The sequence below is a fragment of the Melanotaenia boesemani genome, chromosome 16, assembly GCF_017639745.1.
Source record: "Melanotaenia boesemani isolate fMelBoe1 chromosome 16, fMelBoe1.pri, whole genome shotgun sequence".
In the NCBI taxonomy this organism is placed as follows: domain Eukaryota; kingdom Metazoa; phylum Chordata; class Actinopteri; order Atheriniformes; family Melanotaeniidae; genus Melanotaenia; species Melanotaenia boesemani.
The window spans coordinates 3,661,541-3,684,528 of NC_055697.1; the positions used below are offsets into that span (position 1 = coordinate 3,661,541).

Genomic DNA, 22,988 nt, shown 5'->3' on the forward strand with positions numbered 1-22,988 from the left:
AAAACAAACAAAATCAAATTAAAAACAAAAACATTCGGTGAAATTCAATTCCGTTCCGGTCCAGCAGGTGGCGGTACAGTCCCGGACCGTCCTCTGAACCAGCAGCAGGATCTTGCAACAGAAACCGAGCAGAAGTCGGAGGGTAGATCACGGTAGCAGAAAAATGTCTTCAGATCACGAATCAAAGCTGCAGCTGGTTCACGCGCACATCCGGGTCTTCCCGGACTTTCCAAAGAAAGGAATCATGTTCAGGTGAGACCATCTCCAGACCATATTGTGTGAGCGTGAAGCATGGAGGGAACATCAGGACAGGTGTGCTGACTGAACAAAGTTCACGTGCCTCGTATATCCGCGGCCGGTTCATTAGCGGGTGCATTAGCGGGTTCGGACTCCAGGCTCCGATGATGAGACAGGAAGAACTGAACCTGGGGAGGATTTAGACTCACCTGAGCAGCACTTGTGTGCTTCTGTCCCACAGAGACATCTGTCCCATCCTGAAGGACGCCGCTACTCTGACAGCAGTCACGGACCTGTTTGAAGAACATGTGAGGAGCAACCACCCTCAGGTTGACCTGATCGTTGGTAAGTGGAGGAAGCAGACCCTTCCACCTCCATCCATCTCCACCCGCCTCCATCAGTTCATAGTCACATCCACCTCCATCAGTTCATAGTCACATCCACCTCCATCAGTTCATAGTCACATCCACCTACATCAGTTCATAGTCAAATCCACCTGCATCAGTTTACAGTCACATCCACCTGCATCAGTTTATAGTCACATCCACCTTCACCCACCTGCATCAGTTCATAGTCACATCCACCTGCATCAGTTCATAGTCAAATCCACCTGCATCAGGTTGCAGTCACATCCACCTCCATCAGTTCATAGTCACATCCACCTGCATCAGTTTACAGTCACATCCACCTGCATCAGTTTATAGTCACATCCACCTTCACCCACCTGCATCAGTTCATAGTCACATCCACCTGCATCAGTTCATAGTCAAATCCACCTGCATCAGGTTGCAGTCACATCCACCTCCATCAGTTTACAGTCACATCCACCTGCATCAGTTTACAGTCACATCCACCTGCATCAGTTTATAGTCACATCCACCTTCACCCACCTGCATCAGTTCATAGTCACATCCACCTGCATCAGTTCATAGTCACATCCACCTGCATCAGTTCATAGTCACATCCACCTGCATCAGTTCATAGTCACATCCACCTGCATCAGTTCATAGTCAAATCCACCTGCATCAGGTTGCAGTCACATCCACCTCCATCAGTTTATAGTCACATCCACCTTCACCCACCTGCATCAGTTCATAGTCACATCCACCTGCATCAGTTTACAGTCACATCCACCTTCACCCACCTCCATCAGTTTACAGTCACACCCACCTCCCATGAGTTCATAGTCACATCCACCTGCATCAGTTTACAGTCACATCCACCTCCATGAGTTTATAGTCACATCCACCTTCACCCATCTGCATCAGTTCATAGTCACATCCACCTGCATCAGTTTACAGTCACATCCACCTCCATCAGTTTATAGTCACATCCACCTTCACCCATCTGCATCAGTTCATAGTCACATCCACCTGCATCAGTTTACAGTCACATCCACCTCCATCAGTTTTTAGTCACATCCACCTGCATCAGTTTATAATCACATCCACCTGCATCAGTTTATAGTCACATCCACCTTAATCAGTTCATAGTCACATCCACCTCCATTAGTTTAGTCACCTCCATCAGTTGAAACGCTGTGATTCTAAGTGGTTTTACTCAGAACTGCCTCCACCCAGCAGTAGATCCGGGTTGTTTAGCTGTGGTGGACATGAAGTCCTCCAGCTGCTCCTTACAGGAATCTCCACCTCTCCAGTGATTTCCTGTCTATAAATGAAGTTATAGCTCCATGCGTTCCATGTACAGGTTTAGATGCTCGTGGTTTCCTGTTCGGACCTCTGCTGGCCCAGAGGCTTGGCATCGGCTTCGTCCTGGTCCGGAAGAAAGGCAAGCTGCCCGGAGCCACTGTGTCTGTGTCCTATGATCTGGAGTACGGGAAGGTAAGCATGCTGGGCTCGTCCTGCAGGATGCTTTCAGATCATGGTGCAACACTGGGAAACAGTAAGGAAACATAGGTTGTAGACGTGAACTCTGGTAAGGTCACATGATCAGACCAGCCAATGGCACACCTGGAGCGGTCCTGGTGGACCATACTGGTTTGTGATGCTAGCTCTTCTGGCTGCTGCAGGACTTAATCTGTGGTTCTGCTTCCCTTCAGGCTGAAGCAGAGATCCAGGAGGATGCTGTAGCTCCTGGTCAGAAGGTTCTACTGATTGATGATCTTCTGGCTACTGGAGGTGAGAAATGCTTTTCACTGCAACATTATTTCACAAACACACAGTCATACACACATACTGTGAAGTGAGCGGAGCTTCATTTTTCATTTGGCGTAGATCATGTGATCATTACCCCAGTTCCCAAGAAAAGGTTGATTCTCTGTGTAAAATGTAAATAACACAAGAATCCCATCCCATATTTTATTCCCAGTAGCAGATAAACAACACGTCAGATGATGAAACTGAGACTTTTCACCATGTGATGGAAAATATGAGCTGATAGTGAATCTGATGCAACAACACGTCTGGAAAAAAAAGTTGGAACAGGAGCAACAAAAGGCTGGAAAAGTAACTGGTACAAACCAGGAACACCTGGAGGAGCATTTGACAACTAATCAGGTTACCTGGCAACAGGTCAGTAACATGACTGGGCACTCTCTCTACTGCCATTAACGCTCTACCCCACCCTGACAGTTTCTCTAGCCCTGATGATCTTGTCTCACATTACAATAACAGTCTTCAGAATCTGCTCAATAACTTGGCCCCTCTAAAAACTAGATCAGTCACTTTCAACTGCTCTTCACCCTGGTTTACCCCTGCTCTCAGAAAACTCAAAACCAAAGGACGTCAACTGGAGCGACTCTACAGGAAAACTGGTTTAACTATCCACCAGGAAATGTATCAAAACCACATCACTTACTATAGGGACTGCTGCAAACTTGCCAAATCCACCTATTATTCTAGTTTAATTAATTCTAATGAAGGTAACACAAAGGCTCTATTTTCTCTCTTGAACAAAATTACACAACCTCCTGACTCCCTTCCACCTCACATGGCCTCATCTGCTTTCTGTAACAGTCTAATCTCATTCTTCACATCCAAAATCCAGAATATTCATCAACATCTCGCTCCAAATGTTTCTTATAATCCTTCTCCATTACCTCCCCTTCTGCCTCCTTCCATCTCTCTTTCTGCATTTACTCTCCCCCCTATCACTGCCATCACTGAATTAATAAGGAAATCAAAATCATCCACCTGTCGACTAGACCCCATCCCAACCTTCCTAGTAAAAGCATCTGCTTCCTCACTAGCGCCGCTCATTACTTGCATCATACACTCCTCCCTCACCACTGGTCTGGTCCCCCCATTGTTAAAAACTGCTGCCATCACCCCAATACTTAAAAAACCCGGCTTGGACCCTAACAACCTTAATAACTTTCGTCCCATCTCCAATCTGCCGTTTATTTCAAAACTACTGGAAAAAATAGTTTCCTCACAACTCCGAGCCCATCTATCCATTAACAATCTATATGAAGAATTTCAATCTGGTTTCCGTCCACTCCACAGCACTGAAACAGCATTACTAAAAGTCACCAATGATCTCCTTCTAGCAGCTGACTCTGGTTTATTATCCATTCTTATCCTTCTCGATCTGAGTTCGGCCTTCGATACTATTTCCCACTCCATCCTTCTGACTAGACTCTCCTCTATTGGCATTACCCACACCCCTCTTAACTGGTTCAAATCATACCTTTCTGGCCGCACTCAGTTCGTACAGCTGAAATCATCCCATTCCCAGTCACTCCCAGTCACCACAGGTGTGCCCCAGGGCTCAGTCCTGGGGCCCCTGTTGTTCATCATCTACCTCCTCCCCCTCGGTTATATTTTTAGAAAACACCACATACATTTCCATTGTTATGCGGATGACACCCAGCTCTATCTCTCCACAAAGCCAAACTCCACTCTCCCACCTACCTCACTCACAGATTGTCTTCATGACATTAAGTCCTGGTTCACTTCAAACTTTCTCAAATTAAACAGTAGTAAAACCGAAATGTTACTAGTTGGCACCAAATCCACCCTCTCTAAATCTGATAGTTTCTGCATTCCCATTGATGACTCTTCCATCTCTCCCTCCCCTCAGGTAAAGAGTCTGGGTGTCATCCTCGACAGCACTCTTTCTTTCACATCACACATTAATAACATAACACGGTCCGCATACTTCCATCTCCGCAATATCAACCGCCTACGCCCTTCTCTCACCCCTCACACCACCGCCATACTTGTACACAGCCTGGTCACATCACGCTTGGATTACTGCAACTCCCTTCTGTTTGGTCTTCCCCAGAAATCAATTCATAAACTTCAGCTGGTACAGAATGCAGCAGCCAGAATCATCACTAGAACCCCATCCATCCATCATATCACCCCCATCTTACAGCAGCTCCACTGGCTCCCCATCACCCATCGCATTCACTATAAAATTTTGCTGTTAACCTTTAAGGCCATACACAACCTCGCCCCTCCATATTTTTCTGATCTCCTCCGTGTTGTCAAACCGGTCCGTTCCCTCAGATCCACCTCTGCAATTCACCTCATCTTCACCCCCGCTCGCCTTGTCACCATGGGGAGTAGAGCTTTCAGCTGCTCTGCTCCTCATCTGTGGAACTCACTCCCCCCTGACCTCCGCAACTCTGATTCTATTCATCTGTTCAAATCCAAATTGAAAACACATCTGTTTAAACTGGCTTACTCATTATAATATGTACATTGTTGCAATCACTGTTTTATGTTTTTCTTGTATTTTATTTGGATTTATTCATTGTTGTGTTTTTATTGTACGGTGACCTTGAGTGTGAGAAAGGCACCTTTATAAATAAAATGTATTATTATTATTATTATTATTAAAGGGAGCATTTCAGAGAGGCAGAGTCTCTCAGATGGAAAGAAGGACAGTGGAACAATTTAAGAAAAATGTTCCTCAGACTTTGAAGATCCACCACCTACGGTGTAGAATATCATCAGAAGATTCAGAGAATCAGGAGGAATCTCTGTGTGCATGGGACAAGGCTGGATGCTGGTGACCTCTACTGGAAACCACTGCATGGACTCAGGAAGACTTCCAGAAACCACTGTCTGTGAACACAGTTCACCCTGAAACCCACAAATGCAGGTTAAAGCTCCATCATACAGAGAAGAAGCCAGATGTGAACAGGATCCAGATCCAGCGTCATCATCTCTGGACCAAAGCTCATTTAAATGGTCTGAGGCAAAGTGGAAACCTGGATGAAGATGTGAACTAGTTTGTGGAAAGCATGGACGGCGTGTCCTGCAGACTAAAGAGGAGAGGGTGCATCCAGCTTGTTATCAGTGGACAGGTGAAAAGCTGCATCTCTGATGGGATGGGGCTGCATTAGTGCCTATGGCGTGGGCAGCTTCCACATCTGTGAAGCTCCATCAATGCTGAAAAGTACATGGAGGTTTTAGAGCAACATCTGCTCCCATCCAGACAACGTCTCTTTCAGGGAAGGACTTGCAGATTTCAGCAAGACGATGCTGAACCACATCCTGCATCCATCACAGCAGCATGGCTTCACAGGAGAAGAGTCCGGCTGCTGAACTGGCCTGCCTGCAGTCCAGACCTGTCACCAGTACACAACATCTGGAGCATCATGGGAGCAGGAATCCAGCAATGGGACAACATTCCTCTCCTAAAACTCCAGCAACTGGTCTCCTCACTTCCCAGACGTTTCCAAACATGTTAGAAGAAGAAGAGATGCTACACCGTGCTGAACATCACCCTGGAACTACTTTTTACACCATGCTGAACATCACCCTGGAACTAGTTTTTACACCATGCTGAGCAACACCCTGGAACTACTTTTTACACCATGCTGAACAACACCCTGGAACTACTTTTTACACCATGCTGAACGTCACCCTGGAACTACTTTTTACACTGTGCCGAACATCACCCAGGAACTACTTTTTCCAGACGTGTTGCTGCATCAGATTCACTATCAGCTCATATTTCCTATCACATGGTAAAATGTCTGTTTCATCATTCGATGTGTTGTTTATCTTCTACTGGGGATAGAGGATGTGCAGGAATCAAACTACAGACCGCAGCAGAGTCTGATGTTGTGACTTCGGTGTGTTTCAGGGACGCTGTTGGCAGCCTGTGAGCTGATGTGTAAGCAACAGGCGGAGGTTCTGGGCTGCATGGTGGTGCTGGAGCTGAAGGAGCTGAAGGGCAGCGACAGACTCAAACCACACTCGCTCTTCTCTCTGGTTCAGTACTGACACCACCTCACAGGAAGCCTGGGTCCTGGTCCAGGTCCAGCTCATCTGTTCCGGTGTGTTTCCAGCAGAGACCCTGCAGGATGAGGGAGGAACTACCTGGACGGACATGTAATCTCTGCTGCTGATGGTCACGGTGTTTGTCTGATTTTATTTCCCAGGTTTCTGGACCCAGTTTCAGTCTGAGTGATAACTGATCAGGTTTACAGCTTCATAATGGCCAGAATTTCTGTCTGCTGTAAAGTTTTTAACTGTTGATTCTGTGGCTGAAAACAGAATCTGGACCAGTCTTAATGCAGATCTGCTTTCTGATTCTTCTTTTTCTTTAGCCTGGATCATTATGTCTCATTAAATATGCAGATTTCCATGAAGCTCCGTCACAGAATTAAAATCTACTGGTTTCTACTGAGTTTTTATTCATTTCACACCCAACCTTCCTCCTTGTTAATAATAATAATAATAATAATACATTTTATTTAAAGCACCTTTCAGGGCACCCAAGGACGCTGTACAAACAAATAATAAAACATTAAAAGTACAGGAGAGGCACACATATACAACACAATCTAAAAACCTAAGCATAAAGGGCAGAGTGGCGAGGATGTGATTGAAAATAATGTTACAGAGAGTATGCTGTTCTGAAAAGATGAGTTTTGAGTTTGGAAATGAAGATGAGGAGAGAGTCGGTATTGCGGAGGTCAGGAGGAAGTGCGTTCCAGAGCTGGGGAGCAGAGCGACTGAAAGCTCTGCTCCCCATGGTGCTGAGACGGGCAGGAGGGACAGAGAGATGGATAGAAGAGGAGGAGCGAAGACATCTGGAAGGGGTGACTATGTGGAGAAGATCTGAGAGGTAAGGGGGTGAGAGTTTATGTATGGATTTGTATGTATGGAGGAGGATCTTGTATTCTATCCTGTACTTGATGGGAAGCCAGTGGAGTTCTTGCAGGATGGGAGTGATGTGATGATGCGGGCAGCAGAGTTCTGAACCATTTGGAGTTTCTGAAGGGATTTTTGTGAGAGGCCAAAGAGGAGAGAGTTGCAGTAATCCAGGCGGGAGGTGACAAGGCTGTGCACTAGGATAGAGGTGGTGTGGGGGGTGAGGGAGGGGCGAAGATGGCTGATATTGCGCAGATGGAAATAGGCTGAGCGGGTGATGTTATTGATGTGTGAGGTGAATGATAAGGTCCTGTTCTTCAGTTCCAACAAATTCAGACTATAAAATATAAATAGAACCAGAATCCCATCAGGTCATATTTTATTTTATACTTTTCCTGCCACACCTGACAAGAAAACCAGTGTTAGTGGCGCCCTTATGTGGCCAAATGAACACACGACATCCGGACAGATGATTCTGGACAACCACAACAAAAAGTTGGTACCCTGTGTAAAATGTAAATAAAAACAGAATGCAATGATTTATAAATCTCATCAAGTCATATATTATCCCCAGTAGCAGATCACCAACACATCAGATGGTGAAACTGAGACATTTCACCATGTGATGAAAATATGAGCTGAAGCTGGACAGAAGCTCACCAATCTGAGACAAACTGGATCTAAAACTGGAACAAATCCACCATCTACAGTGTAGAATATCATGAGCGCTGGTTGTTCAAAAGATGTAATCCAGATAAAAGCTTTTCATTCGTTCTCTGTACCGCTTAGTCCATTAGATAGATAGATAGATAGATAGATAGATAGATAGATAGATAGATAGATAGATAGATAGATAGATAGATAGATAGAAGTACTTTATTCATCCCAAGTTGGGAAATTTAGGTGTTGCAGCGGTACAGTCATTTAGCAGTTGTGCTTCTAAAGGTAGCAAAATAAAAACAGTATAAAAAATTTCAATATCTACAAAGACTTATACAAGGAGGTATTTAGCTATATACAGTAAGAAGTGAGAATAGCCAGCAAATAATATAATCCAGTGCAATGATTAGTAGTGTGGTGTGCGAAATTGAGCTTGTCTGTGCAAAATTAACCAGTTACACACAAATTACCCAGTTACATACTTGACAGTTGTTTTCAATGACACAGATGAGGAGTTTAACTGTGCAAGGTTGATCCAGTCAGTGCAAAAATTCACCAGTTACAACAGTCACTCATATTGTTATCTCTGACACAATGATGATGAGTTAAACAGTCTTATAGCGTGTGGCAGGAAAGATTTCCTAAAGCGGTCCTTGAGACAGCGAAGCTGTCTGAGCCTTTTGGAAAAGGAGCTTCGTTGTCTGTCCAGCACAGGGTGGAGAGGGTGGTCCGGGTTATCCAAGATAGATAACAGTTTGTTCAGTGTCCTCCTCTCCACCACTGCTTCTAAAGTGTCCTGTCTGCAGCCAATGACAGAGCCAGCCTTCCTGATCAGTTTGTTCAGTCTGTTGGTGTCACTGGCTGCAATGCTGCCCCCCCAGCAGACCACAGATGAAAACAGGGCACCGGCCACAACAGACTAGTAAAAGATTTCCAGCATCTTGCTGCACACGTTGAACGACTGCAGCTTCCTCAGGAAGTAGAGTCTGCTGCAGGCCTTCTTGTACACAGCTGTGCTGTTGGTCTTCCAACTCAGTCTGTTATCGATAGTCACTCCCAGGTATTTATATTCCTCAACCGTGTCCACATCACTACCCAGGATGCAGACGGGCTGTGGAGCTGATCCCTTCTTCCTGAAGTCTAACACCATCTCTTTGGTCTTGTCCACATTAAGCAGCAGGTGATTCTTACCCACCCACTCCACAAATCTGTCTCCAGACCCGAAGGCTCTCTTCTTCTTGTTGAGTAGGGTCTTCAGGTCGCTAGTGATCCACGGCTTGTTGTTTGGGAAGCATCTAACAGTCCTGGAGGACATGACAGTGTCCTCACAGAATTTGATGTATTCCGTGATGCTGTCCGTCATACCGTTGATGTCCTCCCCATGAGGCAGGCAGAGTGCATCCCAGTCTGTGCAGTCAAAGCAGTCCTGCAGGGCCTCCTCACTCTCCTTGTGGGCACAGGCTGCCGCCGGACAATAGGTACATACTTTGGTGAAAGCAGAACCAGGTTGTGATATGACCTGCCGAGGGGGAGAAGGGCGGTTGCACTGTATGCTCCCCGTGCGTTTGCATAGAGTAGGTCCAGTAGGTTCTCTGTACCGCTTAGTCCATTAAGGGTCGCAGGGAAGCTGGAGCCAATCCCATATTAACAGGTGAGAGGCAGGGTACACCCTGGACAGGTCACCAGTCCATCGCAGGGCCAACACATAGACGAGAAACAACCATTTACACTCGCACTCACTCCTAGGGAGAATTTAGAGTAATCAATTAACCTCACATCATGTCTTTGGCCAGTGGGAGGAAGCCGGAGAGAACCCACACATACAAACTCCACACAGAAAGACCGCTGCCCTCGAGGTTCAAACCTCCCCCAGCTGAGATTCGGAACAGCAACCTTCTTGCAGTGAGGCTGCGGTGCTAACCACCACACCACTAAAAGCTATTCAGATTTGGGAATCCAATTTTTCAGGACAGCGGACCACGTAATCCAGTGGTCCCCAAGCCTGGTCCAAGGCCCCCTATCCTCCAGGTCCTAGATGAAGAGCCAGGCTACACCTATTTAACCACTTTATCCCTGTAACTGTTAAACAAGTCAGATGCAACACAGAAATACAAAAGCATATGCACCAAATAAAAAATTCTTTTTGTTCAAATCTGAGGTTTTACCTGTTTCCTCCTGAAATCCACCTTGTAATCCTACCCTCTGTTGGAATCAGGATAATCCTGTTATCTTGGCCAAAGTTATCCGGATCCGACTCAGAAGTTTTAAACAACCCGTTTTCAAGATTTAATCCTATCCAATAACCGAAATCCGATCGGATTATGTTTGAACAAGCGGGCCCAGAAGATTCAGAGAATCAGGAGAAATCTCTGTGTGCAAGGGACAAGGATGCAGGTCGAACTGGATGCTTCCAGCTTACAGGTTAACTTGCATGAAGTGTCCTCTTCATCATCCTGTTCACATGTTGACATCACCAGAAAAACCACACCGAACACATGACTCATTTATTGTCGTTAACCCAGCACTGATGTATCACGATTCTACTCAGTCAGGATATAAAATCAGCGTAGCCTGAACTTTTTACATTTTTCATAAACATCCAAACTTGCTGTGAGTAGTGAGTTTTTATTTTCTTCATTCTGTATTGTAGCAGTGCAACGATAGCTGCTCCTGTTTGTGTAAATGTAATGTATATTTCCATCTTGAATTGATATTTTTTATATTAGTCACAGATAAAAAACCAGGGGGGTGTTCCACCAGAAAGCCAGGCTGTATCAGGAAAGCCTCGCTTGAACTAAAACCCATCTCTATATTAAGGCTCAAGCCGTTCCACTAACACATTTCAGCTGCATCTACTTGAGGTTAATCCAAGCGAGGCTTACAGAGCCTGGCTATGTGGGAGGTCCTGAGGAACGTAGGAAGCCCTGACGAGTGGATGGTGGAAAAGAGGAGCTGCAGAAGAAGAGACCAAGCTGAGAGCTTCATTTTCTCAGCAGCTGAACAAAGAATGCTGATGGAGATCCGTGACGTGCGGTGGGATTCATCTCAGAGTGGGAGGTAGCCTTTGAAGAAATGTGTTTTAAACGTGTTGAGCTGTAAATTTGTTGCACTGTAGATACCAAGACAACGTCAGAGACCACTGCTACTGGTGGGGGTCCTCCCCCTGAAAACACGTGGGGCTTGTATGGACGGGGCTCCAACCAGAGGCGGAGCAGCCCCCACCCCCCCGGGCAGATTTCTGTTTACTGTTAACTAGATGATTTGATTGGACTGACTCGTTGACTCGACCATGTTAGATTGAACCAGACTCCAGAGCGGCCGAGGAGGATTGTCAACAGCAGCTGTTTCCATGACAACCAATACTCAATCCTCCATCAGGACAAGGGCTCAGGTTCAGATCCAGACAACTGAAATGCAGACGTGTGGTTCTGGTAAAAAACTGTATTTCTGCAACATGAACAACGATCTTTAAAATGTAAACATTCATAGAGATTTCATGGAAAAGTCCATCCCAAAGAACAAAGACAGAATGCCAACTTCTTCCATAAAAAAATAAAGAACAAAAGAGTTCAAAGAGTTCAGAGCAGGACCGGGACCAGGTCCAGGACCAGCACTGACTGTGGAAAAACCAGAATCCTGGAGGTATCCACACAGGAATAATCCCAGAAAAGTGTTCAAGAGTCAAAGCTTCTCCTCCTCTAGGAGTCTGTTGCTCAGCTTCTCCAGGACCACGCTCAGCTCCATGTTCTTGTTCAGCTTCAGGTACAAGTCCTTCCTGATTGGATGAATAGTCAGCCAATCAGCAGCCACCTCAGCCAGAAGACGGACATGTTTTTCCATTTCACCTGATTGAGGGGAAAAACAGGAAATGAGCTCATTTGCAAACAGTGAAGAACAACCTGGTGACAGTGTCCATCTGAGACTCTGCCTCTCTGAAATGCTCCTTTTTGTCCTGTTCTATCTGGAATTAATGCGGGTTTGTGACATTAGCCTTTGTTCATATTTTACACAACATCCCAACTCTTTTAGAATTTGGGCCATGAAGCCAAAATATCTCCAGAGAACCCGGCTCCTCGTTTCTCCATCCCCATATGTAACCTCTACAGCTGGACTTCCTGCCTCCGTTTCCACCACCAGCTCAGCGCTGGTCAGGACGTTTAGACCTGCAAACCAACCTGTGCTGAGAGCAGATCTGTAGCTCGCCACCATCCTGCTGCAAGCCACCTCCATGATCAGAGCTGCTTTCTTCTCTGCCACAAACACGTTACGGAGGATCCTGGCCAGCTCTCCCAGCCGCGACATCATCAGCAGGCGCTCCTCCTGGGCCGGGTTTCGGGTCATGGCCGCCTGCAGGTTTTGAGCCTCTTTGGCCCGGATCTGAAAAGAATGAAAATATTTTAATAAGACAAAAAGGCGTGTTTAGTGTATGAGGAACTCAACTTCCCCCGGCTACTGTACGTACCCTGTCCAGCAGAGACTGGGACACCCCCTTCAGGGAGGACGGGAGCTGAGCTGCAGGACCTGCTGATGTCGGAGGACATGTGGACTCTGGACATTGGTCTCCGGTCTGTGGCGTCAGGGACAGCAGAGCCTTCTCCATCTGAGCACAAGACAACAAAGAACGATTCATTAACCGATCCATTCTGATAGAGGGCTGGGCGATAGGAACCAAATTTCAAATCCACATTTCTAACCAAAGACTTTACAGCATCGAGGTCTGAATACACTTTTATTAAGGATCAGCAGCGCAAACATTTGACTGAAATTAAAGTTTATTCATTTTGTTTTAAGAGGCTTTTAATTTAATATACAGCTTATTGAATTAAAAGCTTTTAAAACAAAATGAATGAACTGATTCAGTGATGAACGCCTACAACCGATTCATTTCCGAGCACATCATATTTAGGTAGAAATACTTCATGGCAGTTTCCCTCGTGGAGGTTTGCCGGTTAAACCTCGTGGGACTCACCTTGGGTGTGATGAGTGAACGGGCCTGGTCTAGAACCTCCTGGGCTGTAACCAGCTTCCCCGTCTGAGGAATCTGAGGCAGTGGGCCGACCTGGAGGGTCGGGACGGTGTCCACGTTGAAGCGAGGGTGCCAGCGGGTCAGTTTGTCTTCTGGGACGTTCATGGGAGGAACCAGCGAGGACAGAAAGACCTGCAGACAGAGGACGTCGTCAGAAACCAGCTGGAAACGTCCCGTAGACATCTCTCACAGGATCTCCTGGTACCATCGCAGACTGAAGTCTGAACCCCAACCCGCCCCCAAAACGGAGGTCATGTGCAGCCGGTGCTCACCTTATGGTGCTGTTTGACGATTGAAAGCAGGCTCTGGTGGAAGATGCGTCTTCTTTCCAGGAGAAGAGAGGCGGACAGGACAGGCCGGACTTCCTTCTGGTCTGAAGACACAAAGAGAAAAGTTAACCTCAGAGCCATGAGCTGAAGCAGCAGCAGCTGTTCTGGTTCTGACCCGAGTGGATGACCGGCTCCACGGTGAGCTGGAAGCTGCTCCTCGTCATGCTGCTGCTGAACGTGGGGATGTTCTTCTCCTGCCTGAAGGTGTACGCCTCTGGAAACACCGTCCTGATCTGACCCACGTGGCTCTCCTCAAACCGCCTTCCAGAGCAGGAAAACATGAAACTTCCCATCAGACATCCCAACATCCATCCATGCAGTCACATCACACAACCCAGGACATCCCTTCATCCACATTTTATCCCCAGTAGAACAAAACATCTTTACACATGCCAGACAATAATGAAAAGGGCATTAAGACAAGAGAAGTCAAAATACACCCCATAATAAAGACATCTATATCTTCTAGAATTGTCTTATGGAGTCAAAAGAGGAGTCGACTGTCTGTCGGGGATGTGGTAGGTTACGTGGGAAGCTCGCTACACTACAACACATTCAGGGGGGGCGAGAACCTGCCCGGAAGAACCCGACTAGATGCTTCATAACACCCCGAAATAAAAGTAAACCAAAAGAACTCAGCACCCATGCTGGAGACTCTAAACACGAGGATTCAGACCAAACACACTGTGAGAAAATAAAAGGGCCTCAGCCGTCTGTGAGACACCGATGTGTGGTACCGCGATCAGGTCTAGTATTATATCTGGGTTACCTGAAAGAAAGTGAATGGAAAGGACAGAAATCTACATGCTTAATTTCCACTGGCGTAAGGCTGAAGCAGAAACAGTAAAAATATATCCCAACAACAAAAAGAAGGAACATTTCGCAAAGGACTGCGAAAGCGGTTCCTCTAGAAAACAAGGAAAGGTTTTAATTGACGTGAATCACTGGAAAACACATTCCCTCTGACTTTGTTCTCATTTTTATTCGTTTAATTTCCGCTTTCCGCTCATGTTTAACAGAATAAAAAGATATTAAACTAACAAACGTTTGGCTGTTCTTCTACTGGGAATAAAATATGGGTGGATGAGATTCTGCTTTTGTTTACGTTTTTACACAGAGACCCAGATTTACTGGAACTGGGGCTGGCTCTACAGAACCTCTCCTACCTGTGCATCATGTCCTGGACCCCCTGCTTGATCTTGGTGAAGGTGGCGGTCTCGCTGCGGTTGTACAGCATGGCGACCACCGTGTCCATACTCCTGAACATCTCGGCCAGAACTCGGTAATGATGAGGCAGCGCCAGGCCTGGGGGGACAGCCTGGGCCAAGGTGTGGTATCGCAGGTAGGCCGGCTGCTCGGTGCCGGACTCTGAACCATCCTGGGACTGGGTCTCGGTCTGCTGGATCTCATCAACTGCCTTCTCTTGCTTCCTCCTCTGGGCTTTAGCTGCCAGCTCTTTGGCAAGTGCCACGGTGGACCTGAGGGTAGCAATGTCTGAAGAGGGAGCGGCGAGGGTTCGAACAGCCGGGACAGCATTGTTGGGACAGGAGGACGAGGAAGCAGGGATCTCCTCCGCCTGCTTCTTGATCCTCTGAAGGCGATGCTTCAGAGCTAAGATGTTCTCCTGAGAGAGAGCCTGTCAATCATATGAAGCACAGCAGGTTTCAGATTAAAAGACCTTAATTCTGGATCACCCATTCCAATCCAGCTCGGTGTTTCTCTGGGAGTTATCTTCCAAACAGGTCCACTAATAACACAGAATAAACAGATATAAAATCACATCTTCATGGTCGGCAGCAGGATGCAGGGAGGAAAGAAGGTTCAAGTCAGACCCCACTGTGGTCTCTGAGCCCCAAAAACTGCTCCCCAAAGGCCCCCCACAATGCTGAGAAGACTGGAAGCATTCAGGAAGCATCGAGATGGAATTCCTGGTTCACATCCAAGGATCATATGAAGCCACCAGAGAACCAGAAACAATCAAGCATTAACAACATCTGACTGGTTTACTTTATATACTGGATTTACCAGAATAAATGACTAGAATAGACCCTTAACCCCTGATTGAGGCATTCTGGTGCCATGGTACAGGTGATGTCTACCAGCTCAAACACCCTGCGTACCTGAGCTTTTTCCTGAGTTTTCTCCTCGGGGAGGACTAGTTTTTTTCGGGCCGACTTCTTGGCCGTGTCCGCCTCTCTGACGCCTCCCGCCGGCCGCCTCTTCTTGGCCGTGCAGCGGTCAGCGGTGGCTGAAAACACCGCGGCCCCAAGGTCGAACTCCGCGTCAGCCGAGCTTCGCTTCGGGGTTCGGGGACTGGAGGGGATATTGTCAGTGGCTTGAATGCTCCCAACATCTTTAACCCCCACTGCTTCATCGATAACTCGAATAAACTCCTCGTGTACGGGGGACGAACAAGAACAGGAGTCTCTGTTTGGAGCGGGTCTGGTCCTGGTGGTGCGCGGCTTGGCGGACTTCGCTGCTCCAGCGACTCCTTTCTTCTTCTGGGAGAAGAAGTCCGTAACTCGAGCCTGAGACATGCTGCTGCTGCCGGACACCCAGACGGCACCGAAACGACACCAACAACCGAACACAGACAAACTACACTAGTAAACAGCGACGTTCCGGATGTATATAGCCTTAACAGGAAGAGCACAATAGAATTTTGGCGCGAAATGACGTAAAGATCCGCCTCTTCCGGGCCCGGCGTGGCCGAGATGTGTCACGTGACGAGGGGCAGCTGTTACCGCAACGCTCCACCCTAAATGTTTCACGCATTTTGATAGTTTGATGTGTTTATCGCTGAAATCTTTGATTTTAATGATTTAATCATGAAAATGTATTTAAACGATGACTCAGGGTGATTTCACTGATGGGATTTCAGCTCTTTGTTGGACTTAAAGTTAATTAAACTACTCAAAGTGACAGAGACAGAATCAGAATCAGACCTACTTTATTGTTCCCGGACTGGAAAATCCCCGCGTTACAGCAGCATGACAGAGAATGAGAGTGAAATTAAACCATATGATGGAAAAATATTATATACAGGACAAACTTAACAAATATCCAGGTCAGAAATAATAATAAAAATCGTTATATATAGTATGTTTTTATATATATATAGGCCGGGTATGATTGTAACACATACTGAGGAGAGTTGTAACAATTACACAAAAGAAGCAAAAACAGATGCCACGCCATATAATATAGGCTACTTAAAAATTTAATTTCATTTATTTATTTATTTCACACATGGCTATGCACAACATCAAATTATAACAGAACAACAACAAATCACTTCTTGTTGCACCACCATGATACAAAAAATGATTTATTGAAAAGAAAAAAAATGAAAATCCCAAACAAAATCTTTCTCTTTTACTGACTACAGCTCAAACATTCAATGTTTAACTCAGGAGTGTGTGTGAATTTTTGTGTAAATAGGCCTATTTAAACAAACTTCCATAACATTAATTAATTAATTAAATTTTTTATTTATTTATGTTTTGGTGGAGGAGTATTGCTGCTGTTGTTCTTCTGCTTTTCTTTATTCTATTGTAGCCTACTCTGGGAAGATCACTGGATCCCTGGTCTCTCAGCTTCTGCAGTGATTTGCTCAGTGTTATAAGAGAGTTTCCATGTTCCTTAAACTAATCTGACTGACTTTCCCTTCTTTAAGACCTCATCAGATGCTTTTTTAAAAAAAAAAACTTCAGCAGGCACACATCTCTCTTTCTTTTCCATTGCCTAGACATGCTTTAAAAGGAATAATAAAAAAAACAAAACAAAACAAAAGAAAACCTAGTTTTAGGAATGGGGAGGGTTGTAACACTGGTAACATAAATGTTACAGCCCCCCCCCCAACCCTGTCAGCCAATGACGTGTATGCTGACGGAGATGACGTGTACGCTGACGGAGTTGGCATCCACTTATAATTTCATAATGTGCAAAAATAATATTATTTGTAAACTTAAAGAATTAAAATGTTATTTCAGGGTGCAAATGTAAATATTTAATATGTGCTTTTGTAGCTTTTTCTTTAGACTTTTTCTGCAGGCCCCTTTTCATCAACAACAATGTCAAGCTTGTCTTCCTTCGGTCAGACGCTGATATTTTGAGGCATACAACCCACCGTGGTATCTTCTCATTACCCACCACTGATTACTACTATTACTTGACCGTTACCTGGTAAAGTCCAGGGACAGATGTTTTATTTTATTTTTTTAGTAATTGAAGTCTCATGTTGATTCATCATCACTGGTACTTTCACAATTTTATCCATGTTTTGCTGGAAATGCCAAAACTATAAGCTTTATTTAGCTTTGGTGTGCCCCCCCTTGTCAAAACTCTGACAAACATGACATGCAAGAGAGGGAAAGGCAAAGGTGGAAGAAAGAGGGGAAAGAGAGAAGGTATTGGACAGAGGCACAGAATAGATCCAGACAAAGTCCAATGAAAGTGCATTGATGGTCCAGGTAGACAGAACAAGAACAAGAAGAATTTCTTCCTTCTCCCTGTTATCCCTCCTACACCGGGGGTTTAAAGAGCTACTTGGAACTTCTTCCCCACATCCCATGGTAAGGACGCACCGGACGGAATCGGTAGAACAGCTGGCAAGCTGGTCCTGACAGGAAATGATGTGTGGATGGAAATGCATTCTTTAAAAAGGTCTCATACAGTTCATCTTCTCACACAACCTGCACAGGAGAGGAGAGGAGATGAGGAGGAGGAGGAGGAGGAGGAGGAGGAGAGAGGAGATGAGATGAGATGAGATGAGAGAGTCTGTCTTCATGTCTTCATCTTTGTTAGTTTGTCATTTTATAGTTTAAATAAAATGATTTAGTTCATCTTTTGTAACTTTAATTTATTTAAAAGTAGATTTGTTCATTAATCAGAATTATAAACACACTTCTTGTCAACTCCATCATCTGTTTTTCAGGAGTCAGATGTTTTAATTGTTTCACTGATTTTTTTTTGTTTTTGTTTTTTCTTGAGTTTGTGTCGTTTATATGAAGGAACTTCTAATCTACATTTTTCTTTGTTATCCCATGAAATGGTTTTGAACATAGCAATTTAGAAATTAAATATTTAAAAACCTGAGTTTTCAGAACGTTGTGAGATCAGAATATAATTTTGCATATTGTATTTTATTATATATCAGAATAAAAAACTGTTACGGCACACTTCAAAACTTGAGGCTCTTGTTGGGCTAGAAAAATTAAAATTTGTTTCTTCCAAGCGTGCCTGACGAAACTGTCACAAATCAGGTTCTAACAGGAAAAAAAAAACGTATATATATTTTTGTTAAATGTTAATTTTTGGAACCTGTTCCTTTACATGGCTAAATAGAAAAGACTTTCCTCTCCATGAATATACAACTCTAATGAAAAAAAAATTAGATTTTTAAAACTGTTTTGTCCCAGTGAATGAGTGGTGTGTGTGTGTGTGTGTGTGTGTGTGTGTGTGTGTGTGTGTGTGTGTGTGTGTGTGTGTGTGTGTGTGCGTAGTACCTTGGCATACCATAAGCAAAGAGCAGCCACAAAGAAGCCACAAGGAAAACTGCAAAAGCCAAATATCTGCAACGAGTAAAGCTGGGAACAGGCATAAAGATTATCAGGTTGTTCCTCCTTCCAAACCAAGGACGACAAACCCCAGATGATTTAAGTCTTATAAGATTTTTCTATAAAACCATCCTGTGGTCTGAGGTGGCTTAAGACCGAATTCGTCCCAACAATCAGCTCTGAAACGGATTGTGGCCGACAATTGGAAGTACTGAACATGTTCAATATTTACGACCAAAATCTTCACGTGTGTGAAAAGCCGACGACTCCTGGGTCTTGACTGTGTGGATTTTGACGTGGAACAGAATGTAGCCAATCAGAGAGCGAGCTGATTGGGGAACCAGGAAGAATATATTCTAGATTCTAGATCGGTTGTGGGAAAGAAAAGTTATGTTTGTGTTGTTCTGTGCTGAGATTATCGGAGCCTCAACACAGTCCATCAACACTGCTCAATGCCTGATTTTTTATCTTCCTGTGGTCTCTAACAGATTAAACATCCATTCAGATTTAAAAAATCCTTGTGTGTACCATCCTTAAGGCAAGTCCTGAGAAATCAGCTCAATGGCAGAACAAGATCCAGGTAAATAACAGCTATAACCTGCCAGTGATCAGATACCCTGTTGGGATAATAAGCTGGCCAAAGAAGGAAGTTCAGACCACAGATGTTAAAACATGAAAGCTGTTCATCATGCATGGAGGGTTCCACCCCACATCCAGTGTCCAGAGACTAGACACTAAGCACAAAGGGGGAGGCCGAGGACTAGAGAGCATCAGGGCCTCGATCCGAGATGAAACAAGCTCCATGAATACATCAGGAAGATGTATGAACCTGAAGGAGAATAAAATGGAGGAACCATCATGGAAAGACAAGCCCCTGCATGGGATGTACCACCGACAGATAGCTGAAGTGGTGGATATGAATAAGTCCTACCAATGGCTAGAGAGGGCTGGACTGAAGGACAGCACAGAGGCGCTAATCATGGCAGCACAGGAGTAAGCCTTGATTACCAGGGCAATGTAAGCCTAGATCTACTACACCAGGCAGGACGCCAGATCTACCACACCAGAGAGGACCCCAGGTCTACCACACCAGGCAGGACCCCAGCTCTACCACACCAGGCAGGACCCCCGATCTACCACACCAGGCAGGACCCCAGATGCAGGTTGTGCAAAGAGGCCCCTGAAACAATCCAGCACCTCACAGCAGGTTGCAAGATACTGGCAGGCAAAGAATACATGGAACGTCATAACCAAGTAGCCGGCATAGTGTACAGACACATCTGTGCAAAATATGGACTGGAGACCCCTAGGTCACAATGGGAAACACCTCCCAAGGTGGTGGAGAATGAGAGAACACACACACACATATGTATATATATATACACACACACACATATATATATATATATACACACACACACACACACACATATATATATATATATATATATATATATATATCCATATCCTGTTAGGCAAGGTACAGGGCTAACCCTGAAGCTAGCTGCTGCGTCACCAAGGCGGAATCACCAGAACTGTTATGATTAATCAGTCTGAAAAGCTGTAGTCACCTTCCAATTCAGGGTCTGATCTGTGAGACAAAAAACATAAATAAGGCTAATTTTATTGAAATGAATGGCCTCTAGACCGGTCATTCCCAACCTATTTTCCTTGTGGACCCCTTTAATGCAAGCTGTGATACCTGGAGAGACATGGACTGCTTCTCTACATAGCTCCCTGACTCACTAAACCTCAGACTTTAGAATAGTCCAATGTTTTCCTCTTAGCCATTCTTGGCCAGCACATTTCTCTCTAGAATCCTTTATAGTCTTGAGATTTCATTGTACCTGCACAGATTCAAGACACCCTGTACCAGATGCAGCAAAGCAGCCCAGAACATAACAGAGCCTCCTCCATGTTCCACAGTAGGGACGGTGTTCTTTTCTTCATATGCTTCATTTTTCCAGCTGTAAACATAGAGCTGATGTGTCTTGACAAAAAGTTCCATTTTTGTCTCATCTGTCCATAGGACATTCTCCCAGAAGCTTTGTGGCTTGTCAACATGTAGTTTGGCTTTTTTATGGTTTGTTTTTAACAATGGTTCCTCCTTGGTCGTCTCCCATTAAGTCCACTTTGGCTCAAACAAGGACGGATGGTGCGATCTGACACTGATGTTCCTTCAGCTTGAGGTTCACCTTTAATCTCTTTAGAAGTTTTTTGGGGCTCTTTTGTTACCGTTCGTATTATCCGTCTCTTTGATTTGTCATCAGTTTTCCTCCTGCGGCCACATCCAGGGAGGTTGGCTACAGTCCCATGGATCTTAAATTTCTGAATAATATCTGCAACTGTAGTCACAGGAACATCAAGCTGCTTGGAGATGGTCTTACAGCCTTTACCTTTAACATGCTGGTCTATAATTTTCTTTCTAATCTCCTGAGACAACTCTTTCCTTTGCTTCCTCTGGTCCATGTTGAGTGTGGTACACACCATGTCACCAAAGAGCACAGTGACTACTGTAATGGAAAAATTTATATACATAACCCTTATATTCTGTAGACTATACTTTGTATTATTAAAAACCTTGACTTATGATTCACTGAGGAGGAGAACGACTTGTACCCAGATAATATTTAATGAGCTCTCCTCTCCCATCACACCACTGATAACATTCTTTAGAAACTGTGTACCAGGCTGTGCAGGGTTTGAAGACAGTGTGCTGAGGATTTGCACCAACGACCTTGATGCCATCACGTCATGCGAGTCTATATTAACCAAGCCCATGTGTATCTCTGCGGACTCGCTCAGCCAAAGCTGTTTGACTGTGTGACTCCCATTGTTGATCAGCTCTTAATAAAAATACTTTGTTTGATTCTCACTTAGTGTGTGATCTTTGGTAATAAAATTCCACAACACTACCTGTAGCTTATATATAGACCCACTGACTGGTTACAAGATTGTAGACACCTGTGATGCTAATTAGTGGACACACCTTGGATTAACACGTCCCTTTGGTCACATTATTTTCAGTCTTTTCTAGGGGTACCATCATTTATGTCCAGGCCTGTTTCATGAGTTTATTTTTTTAATAATTCTGTTGAAGCATGGTTGAAAAGCAATGTCTGACTTTCACTGGTTAAATTTAATAGAATTTTTATTTATTATTACTTTTGTCAGATTCAAGTTATTTCTGTGACCTTTGTGAGTTTTTCTTTCATTAACCGAAGGGAACCAACAATTTTGTCCACATGTGTACATTATAACCTTTATTCTATTTGTGTAAATGTAGATGGGGCAGATCAAAAACTATCAAATTTAGACTCCAAATCTGGACTGAAATACTCTCTATACCAGGGGTAGCCAACGTTGGTCCTCGAGGGCACCAATCCGGCAGGTTTTCCAGATTTCCGTGCTCCAACACACCTGACTTAAACTAACGAGTCATTGTGGAGATCCTTATAGGCTGTTGGATCTATTTAATTTGAGTCAGGTGTGCTGGAGCAGGGAAATCTGGAAAACCTGCCGGATTGGTGCCCTCGAGGACCAACGTTGGCTACCCCTGCTCTACAGCATAAAGATTTATTTAAACAGTTTCTGTTTTGTGAAACCTTTCATCTACTTGTGAAAATGTGAAAGAGTTTTCTGGCAGTTAGAACAGTGATAACAGACAGTGGTTTCCAGTAGAGAATCATGTCTGCTTTTAATGCAGAAGATCACCAGCATCCAGCCTTGTCCCCAGCACACAGAGATTCCTCCTGGTTTTCTGAATCTTCTGATGATATTCTACACAGTAGATGGTGGATCGTCAGTCTGAGGAAAATTTTTCTGAAATTGTTCCAGTTTTAGATCCAGTTTGTCTCAAATTGGTGAACTTCTGTCCAGCTTTCCATCTGAGAGACTCTGCCTCTCAGAAATGCTCCTTTTATACCAGTCATGTTACTGACCTGTTGCCAGGTAACCTGATTAGTTGTCAAATGTTCCTCCAGGTGTTTCTGGTTTGTACCAGGTACTTTTCCAGCCTTTTGTTGCTCCTGTTCCAACGTGTTGCTGCATCAGATTCACTATCAGCTCATATTTTTATCACATGGTGAAACGTCTCATCCTCTGA

At 44.7% G+C, this 22,988-nt stretch overlaps 2 protein-coding genes and 1 long non-coding RNA gene across 9 annotated transcripts; 1 reads left to right on the plus strand and 2 right to left on the minus strand.

The window, feature by feature from the left end:
* The first annotated feature begins 92 nt into the window (after positions 1–92).
* On the plus strand, positions 93–6,839 carry aprt (adenine phosphoribosyltransferase). The gene is made up of 5 exons (XM_042010946.1): positions 93–252; positions 479–582; positions 1,945–2,078; positions 2,297–2,375; positions 6,298–6,839. The coding sequence occupies exons 1-5, from the start codon at positions 164–166 to the stop codon at positions 6,435–6,437; spliced, it is 546 nt and encodes a 181-aa protein (XP_041866880.1). The 5' UTR covers positions 93–163; the 3' UTR covers positions 6,438–6,839.
* Positions 592–1,938, minus strand: LOC121655999. Of its 7 annotated transcripts, XR_006013357.1 has the most exons (5): positions 1,382–1,402; positions 1,040–1,231; positions 874–987; positions 760–821; positions 614–655 (listed from the first exon to the last, which is right to left on the minus strand). It is a non-coding gene; the product is annotated as an uncharacterized LOC121655999 (long non-coding RNA). The 7 variants fall into 7 exon arrangements; XR_006013356.1 differs by lacking the exon at positions 1,382–1,402 and adding an exon at positions 1,741–1,938 and having other exon boundaries at positions 592–795; positions 1,040–1,205; XR_006013359.1 differs by having other exon boundaries at positions 592–821; positions 926–987.
* Positions 6,840–11,396: 4,557 nt separating the features above from the next.
* On the minus strand, positions 11,397–15,957 carry cdt1 (chromatin licensing and DNA replication factor 1). The gene is made up of 8 exons (XM_042009532.1): positions 15,446–15,957; positions 14,492–14,961; positions 13,441–13,586; positions 13,269–13,369; positions 12,940–13,128; positions 12,433–12,570; positions 12,146–12,347; positions 11,397–11,815 (listed from the first exon to the last, which is right to left on the minus strand). Exons 1-8 carry the CDS (start codon positions 15,860–15,862, stop codon positions 11,652–11,654), a joined length of 1,827 nt encoding a protein of 608 aa, XP_041865466.1. The 5' UTR covers positions 15,863–15,957; the 3' UTR covers positions 11,397–11,651.
* Positions 15,958–22,988: the final 7,031 nt, after the last annotated feature.

Bases quoted from the DNA above. Each gene is read 5' to 3' on its own strand.
- aprt (XM_042010946.1), top strand. From the start codon at position 164: ATGTCTTCAGATCACGAATCAAAGCTGCAGCTGGTTCACGCGCACATC. The intron at 2,079-2,296 runs GTAAGCATGCTG...GCTTCCCTTCAG, and splicing joins ATGATCTGGAGTACGGGAAG to GCTGAAGCAGAGATCCAGGA. The intron at 2,376-6,297 runs GTGAGAAATGCT...GGTGTGTTTCAG, and splicing joins TGATCTTCTGGCTACTGGAG to GGACGCTGTTGGCAGCCTGT.
- cdt1 (XM_042009532.1), bottom strand. From the start codon at position 15,862: ATGTCTCAGGCTCGAGTTACGGACTTCTTCTCCCAGAAGAAGAAAGGA. The intron at 13,587-14,491 runs GTAGGAGAGGTT...CTGCTCTGGAAG, and splicing joins GTCCAGGACATGATGCACAG to GCGGTTTGAGGAGAGCCACG. The intron at 12,571-12,939 runs GTGAGTCCCACG...TCTTGTGCTCAG, and splicing joins GTTCACTCATCACACCCAAG to ATGGAGAAGGCTCTGCTGTC.